Genomic DNA, 6,777 nt, shown 5'->3' on the forward strand with positions numbered 1-6,777 from the left:
CCCGCCTGCACGAGCATCGGATCTGCGAAACTTCAGTTTTCCGGGTAAATGTGGAAAGAGAAACCAACGTGCATTTCCCCGTTGCAAAAATCTCTGGTCTCGATCTTTTAAAGCGCTTGCCACAGAAACTTACGCACGTTCCATGGTCTCAGGAAGTCGGGAGAGTATGGCTGTATTCCGAACATCGAGCAAATTTGAGTTCTTCGTTCACCACGAATTTCAAGGTTAGTGGCTTGGCTAGCGTGAAACAGCAGGGTAGCTTTTACACTCTTCACACTCTCCCTGATGTTTGCCCTTTTGTTCAAGCTGCGTGGTGGTACTCACGATGGCTATTTCGTTCATTGCAGGGATCTTCTTCCTCTTCTATACTATCGGCCGAAGTTGGCAATTTCACCAACTTCTCGAAGTCCATCTAGAACCCCTGCAATCAAGGCTCCCAAGGAGATACCTCCAGGTCTGCCTCTTTCTGCCGTAGTTCTTTACTGGGCCGCAACATAGCCAATACTACAGAACAGGAAAGCGAGGCAGGGCAGTTTGATAGCATGTAGTTATTATGGATGATAGTCGACAGCTGAAGGCGCAAGAAGCTTCAAGGCTCGCGAGGGACATGCAAGACGTCTCTCTCGGGCAGTTTCATGCTCCTACATCAGGTTCTTTCTGCACCGTAGGAGTACTGGATGGATGCCTTCTCAGACCTCAGCAGTGTGAAGGTCCCTTGTGCGACAGGAGAGAGAAGTTAGGTTATGACGGACTCTCCAGCACCCCCTCTACAAAAACCAGGTGCGAAATGAAAAGAAAAGGCCAGTCCGAGATGAACGGGGTAGGGTTTCCATCTTGCTCAACTATCCACGCTCCTCTTGATTGAACCTTCTTTGTGATCGATCGGTTACTTTCCATTCTCACCTTTACCGCCACATGTGAAAACGTTATCAACCGTACAGAACTTCTCCAAAGCGAAGAGGGGATAAGATGAGCACGCTTGGAATTCATGGAGAAATTGAAGGAAACAATCGGAAAGCCCTACAGGGAATAATAAGTGGTGAACCTCTATTGTTACTATACGACTCTTTCTAGTAGTAGGTGGTGAACCTGCTGTTACTGCAGAACTCTTTCTGGTAGAAAGTGTCCGGGCCTCTACTGTTACTATAGGACTCTTTGTCTCTTACAGTACTGTACAAGTTCGCCACTTCTTACCAGGAAAACGGTTGGGCTTTCCGATTGCCTCTTCAGAACTTGAAAGGAGGGTCTGAAGAAGACCCTCCTTTCAAGTTCTAAAGAGATGGCGGATCTTCTTTTGACGGGAAGCCGATTTCATGTGTTGTGTCTTTGCCTCGTAGGAAGTAAAGCACTCCGCCTATTGAAGCAATATTACTTGGGAAGCTCTCTTTGGTATACAGATAGGAAGAACTTATGACCATATCCCGTGCAGAGAGCAGTACGCATTAAGGATCCGAAATCAGAATAGCACCTCTAGACTCCAAGAGTTCGTAGCGTGCGTCTTTTTTTCTTCATGGAAGCTTTAGAAGTGCAGGTTCTCTTCTTGAAGAAACAAATGAAAGAAGTTAAAAGCTTTGGTCCGTTGAAGACAGAAGACGAAGAAGAAAAGAACAAAAAATGGTTACTACCATGGTGAAGGTTCGGTATGCCTCTGAAATCAAGCTGCAATGAATGAACTGAGCAAGGGCCATTCCCCACTACTCTTTCTCAATTACCACTGCATCTCTTGAGAGAGGTTCTGCTGCTAAAGTAGAGGTTGCAGGAGAGACAAGCAAGGCGGACGTTACATGAGGTGTTCTTCTAAGAGAAAGGCAGTACAAGAGGAAGAAGACGGAGAAAATTCACAGAACACCTCGAACCGGCAAACACCTACGAGGACTCTTTCCTTCCGTACAACCGAATTACCGGGGTGTGCTGCTGACAGTCGTCGCCCTAAATCCGTCCTGCATTTTCTTCTTGAAAATGAGTCATCCAAAGGAAGAGAAAGAACTCTCTAACACCATAAACAAACTTGACTCTTTCGGGCACTCCACATTCCTTCTAAAGAACGGACTTCTTTCATGAAAACATCGTCCAAAGAACGTGAGTAAACAAGTCCAATAGAAGAGTGTTATTTTCATACATGGGACTCAGATGGAACCCCCCCGCACCTAAGCTCAGAGAACTGCGTCTCGGTACCCCTCCGTTCAAGAACGAGTATCCACCTATCAAGAAAACAAGAGACAGAGACGAGGTGAGACAACATATGATTGCCTTTATCTCTTTCTTCTCTTCTTACTCACTCTCGGACTCTTCATGTATGTATGTGTGAAGATGAAGCTTCGTTGTCTTCTAAAGAAACAGGAGATAGGCAGATGGGTAGAAAGTCATCTAGTTAGCCGTCTCACCTACCCCTACTTAAGAAAAGAAGACACCGACAAACTATCTGCTTCTTTCTCGCCTCCTATTTCTTCTACTTCTATCTCTTCATTCGTCTTTGCCCTTCTCTTACCTGCCTTCTTTCCTCTACTACGCAAGTCTTCGCGAGGGCATCTCCGTCTCCCCGTCTGCTCTCTGTCATTCTGATGTATAGAGACGTAAAGTCTGTGTACTTTCCTTATCCAGGAATGAAGAGAATGAATGTAATCATGAGAACGAAGAGAATACAACCAACAAGGAGAAGTAACATCGCATAGAAAAACCCAAATCCACCTGAAAAGATCAGATTCTTTGTGTCTTTCGCTGCTGACTTTGTATGATCGATATGTGTCTGCTGAAGAGTCCCTGTCCTTCCTAGGCGATCGCAATCTTTCTTGATAACATCTCCATATCTCTTTGCTTCTTCCTTCATCTCTTGTGCATAGTCAAGCAACTCCTGCTCGAGATTCTTCTCTTCGTCATCTCCTCCGGGTGATCCATGAGAAGCACCAGCACCCGTACTACGACTACTACTACTACTACTCGAAGAAGAAGAAGGGACGAACTTTCTTCTTCTCCGTAGATGATGTGAAGGAGGTATACTTGAACTCTTCACTGACGTCGCCCTATTGTCCACTGAAGAATCAGGATAGCTTAAGAGCTCATGACGCTCTTCTTTGGTTGAGGAAGAATACTGCAATTCAGTCAGAATACCTTCTTCTCCCTTCACACCGGGGCATGATGAATACCATGGTACCATCTCGATTGCCGATGTTTCTCCTGTTCTTTCTCCTTCATCTTTCTTTCCAGAGAGCATTATCGTATCTCTATCTTCTTGAGAAGTCTTCCTTCTTGGTGGTTTGACAAGACTTGTCCCCTTGATCTCTAGCTCTCTTTCGGGATCTTCTTGGGTGTCTTTCGCTGAACTTTCTTCATGTACTCCATCTCGTTGATCGACTTTAAGCACAGGACTTGAATCATCCGTTCTTCTTCTTCTCCGACCAAGCGAAGAATCTCTCCTACCTTCCTCGTCATCCTCCTCATCTGTTGTCGACACTTCCTGAGCCCATGCATCGATCAGTTCGTCAGAGATGAGAAAAGAACCGCTCGTCATCGCTTCTGAACTTTCTACGTAGTCTCCCTCTTTGTTCTGTTGCTCTACACTATCACATGGTCTTCTCTCCTTGTAGCCATGTTGTTCTGCATGCAAAAACTCGCTTTCTTCACCGCAAGGGGGGTGAAGACAATCAGACGCCTTCTTCTCATGGAGTTGAGCTAGCGGAAAGACTGAAGACAAACGCTTCAAGTCATCGACAGGAAAGGAGCTCAAAACACTCCGCTGGACAGTTTCAACAGTTCGGAGAACCTCACCTGCGGAGGACATCAAGAGAGACGAGACGAGACAGGTGAAGTGACAGGCGACTGTGGACTGGAAATCCCTCTACCGTCTAAACACCAGCAGAGAGCCGCCTGTCTTCGTCATTCTGTCTCCGCCGCCGAAGCTCCTTGGCCTACTGCGCGTTGAGAAGTTCTCTCAGATACTTGCGATATCACGACACAAAGGAAAAACCCTTGAGTTGTGAATGTAAAGGCTCAATCGCTACGTCCGCGCACATCTTGATTCGTTTCCGTCACCACGACGAAGCTCATGCTGTCCGTTGACGTAGAGATATATCTAGGATGTCTCTATGTATACAGATTCGCTTACGCCTATAGGTCTCTATATCTTCATCTACATTTATAGACCGACACAAGTATACTCAGCCACATCGATGGGATATATACATACACGTACATCTATATATGTACATGCATGGGTAGTATTCAGACACATATGATGGTAGTGTATATCTCTCTCTCCGTGTGTCGTTCTTCATTCCTTCCTGGAGATGCACAAAGAGTCGCCGACACACAAGAGAAACACACACCTAGAAAGTATACGCTTCATACATATATCTGTAAACTCTGCCGCGATCTGGCCTCCAATTCTCCTTCTCAGGATCGAGATAAGCACTATCGTATGAGTAGAAAGAAAAAGACATCGACTGAGTTTGTCTATCGATTCTCCCCCTCCCTTATACTTACTATCTAGCAAAAGTATCGGGGCAATCTTTCCTTATGAGCAAACCTCGTTTTCGCTAGCACAGCTACTTCCATATAGGTACCCGAAGCGACGCATGCAACCGGGATAGCTCGATTCTTATGGGAGACTCACTGCTATATGTCTAGTGTCTGCATGCAGAATCTCCACATCGAGTTACGACTATCGGATAGACGTGCAATACGTGTATCCTGTCCATCTTACCAATCTAGAAAAGCTCGTGTGGTGCGTGCGAATCATATGAAGTGTCTCGAACGCACAGGTGAAGCAATGGACGAAAAAGAATGAAGAAAACACATCACCGGTGCCTATGGACTCACGCGGTGCCGTTCAACATAGAGTGTATATACACCTACGGCACAGTCTATCATTTGCAGGTGAACTCGAAGTCCCAACAGAAGAAGATCGTCCATTCTGTGTACTTCGCTGAATCTCTTCAACTCTGGCTTTCACGTCCATCAACGACAGAAAGACCTGAAAGAATAGCACATGTGGAAGGGGACAAGAGAAGAACAAGACGCAAGGTGAAACAATTCCTACATTCTTCTGCTTTCTCTTACCCCCGAAAAACGAGAGAGACAGAGGAAAGGTCTGAGAAGTGTAGGAAATGAACCGCTACCAAGCGACAAGAAACAGTCTACTAGAGATGAGACATAGACAGATAGACTGGTCGCTCCAAATATACCACACACGCCTTGTAGAGTATGAACTTGTATGTATATCCATGTAGAAATCGGTAAGCACATATATATGTATGTACAACCGTACAGTTACACGTATGTACAGGCGCAGATAAAACAGCTATGGAAAGGATCTATCCCTGAGATGCCGAGCCTTTGTGTAGAAGAGTGAATGGCCTCGCCCCAAGGTTAGAGATGTGAGTCTAACTGAGAGACCGTGCATGTCGCGCCGTCAGATCATTTCTATAGACGTGAAAAGAAAGATAGAATGAATAGCGTGTAGTTATAGATATATGGAGATATACAGCGAAGGAGACTGGGTCAGCAGATACGCCTGTCTGAGTGGTGTGGACAGGTAAACTGTCTGTGACTTTTGCCTTGTCTCTAAAGCTGCTCTTCATTCCTCGTAGACGTCAGAGGACTCTCATTGGAGCTACTCCGTCTGTAGGGACAAGAAGAAGACGATTAGCATTTTGCCGCGATTTGGCAGCATATCCATGTATGTACATCTATGTGTATACATCTATACCTACGTGTAGCCACGCATGTGACTTGGTCCGATACTGGCTATCGATGTTCGAACCCAAACTACACCCACGCACCGCTACTCAAATGCGTACATACACATAAGTATACGTATACATACATTCACACATACAAACAAACATATGCAGACATACATACATGCATACGCAGACATACATACGTAGAGAGAGAGAGAGAGAGCCCAGGCAAGCATAGATGGACCCGGATAGTAAGCATCGTAGCCAAGAAAAGAAAAGCGAGCACTAGCTGATTAGTGGGAAAGGAAGTCGGAATGGAGAGAATCGCTACTCCTCACCTGTACTGTTTTGACTTTATCAACAAGAGAGAGCACTTCATTCTGCTCTTCAGTCACTTGATCTTCATATGGTGACGGCGTCCCGTGAGAGAGAAGATGACGTGCCGGCAGTGGCCCTCTCTCAAGGTTTTTCTTTTCATTTTCTTCCTGCAAAGAGAAGGTTCGAACTGCATGCAAGAATCTAAGAGCTTCTAAGAGAATCAGTTCATCCCGTTTTGTCTGTATAGCAAAGAGATCTTCTTCGTTCTTTTTCCTCTCTCCTCCACGCATTCCCCCCTCTCCGTCACTACGGTTCTCTGCTGTCCCCTGTTTCTGTCCTTTCTTCTCAATGCTCTGCATCTCCTCAAGAGAAGCTCTTCTTCTTTCTCCACCCAGCCCTTCATTCTTCTTCTCCTCCTCCTTTTCAGGTTGTCGTGAAGAAAAAGAACTTTCAGAGAGATGCCGACGAGAAAGATGCTGTCGAGATCCCGCAGCACCAACACAACGGTGATCCTCGCCCCTTGGAGATCCGTCCTTTGTGACGGCCATACTGCGAAATCTTCCCTACTTGAAACTACAGAGAGAAAGAGAATGCGAAGATGATTCGCAGAGATCTTCCCTAGTTAGGATAGCAGAGAAGGAGAATGCAAAGAAGGTCCAGAGAGAGAGTATACGCGAAGATTTCTTCTGGAGTTCACTCAGGAAAGGGAACATCACGTCCCCAGATAAGAGAGAAAAGAGTAAGCGAAGGCGTTTCATAGAGGGAGCGGCAAAGAAAGCAA

The 6,777-nt window shown here is 45.8% G+C and overlaps 1 protein-coding gene across 1 annotated transcript; it reads right to left on the reverse strand.

Annotated features, from left to right (window-relative positions):
• Positions 1-1,687: 1,687 nt before the first annotated feature.
• Positions 1,688-6,760, reverse strand: CSUI_000295 (uncharacterized protein). The gene is made up of 4 exons (XM_068060529.1): positions 6,017-6,760; positions 4,852-4,969; positions 4,103-4,126; positions 1,688-3,765 (listed from the first exon to the last, which is right to left on the reverse strand). Exons 1-4 carry the CDS (start codon positions 6,542-6,544, stop codon positions 2,594-2,596), a joined length of 1,842 nt encoding a protein of 613 aa, XP_067927493.1. The 5' UTR covers positions 6,545-6,760; the 3' UTR covers positions 1,688-2,593.
• Between the last annotated feature and the right edge of the window lie 17 nt (positions 6,761-6,777).

The sequence above is a fragment of the Cystoisospora suis genome (assembly GCF_002600585.1).
Source record: "Cystoisospora suis strain Wien I chromosome Unknown contig_126, whole genome shotgun sequence".
Classification (NCBI taxonomy): Eukaryota; Apicomplexa; class Conoidasida; order Eucoccidiorida; family Sarcocystidae; genus Cystoisospora; species Cystoisospora suis.

Bases quoted from the DNA above. Each gene is read 5' to 3' on its own strand.
- CSUI_000295 (XM_068060529.1), bottom strand. From the start codon at position 6,544: ATGGCCGTCACAAAGGACGGATCTCCAAGGGGCGAGGATCACCGTTGT. The intron at 4,970-6,016 runs GTGAGGAGTAGC...CTATTCTTTCAG, and splicing joins ATAAAGTCAAAACAGTACAG to GTCTTTCTGTCGTTGATGGA. The intron at 3,766-4,102 runs GTAAGCGAATCT...TGTCCTCCGCAG, and splicing joins AGATATAGAGACCTATAGGC to GTGAGGTTCTCCGAACTGTT.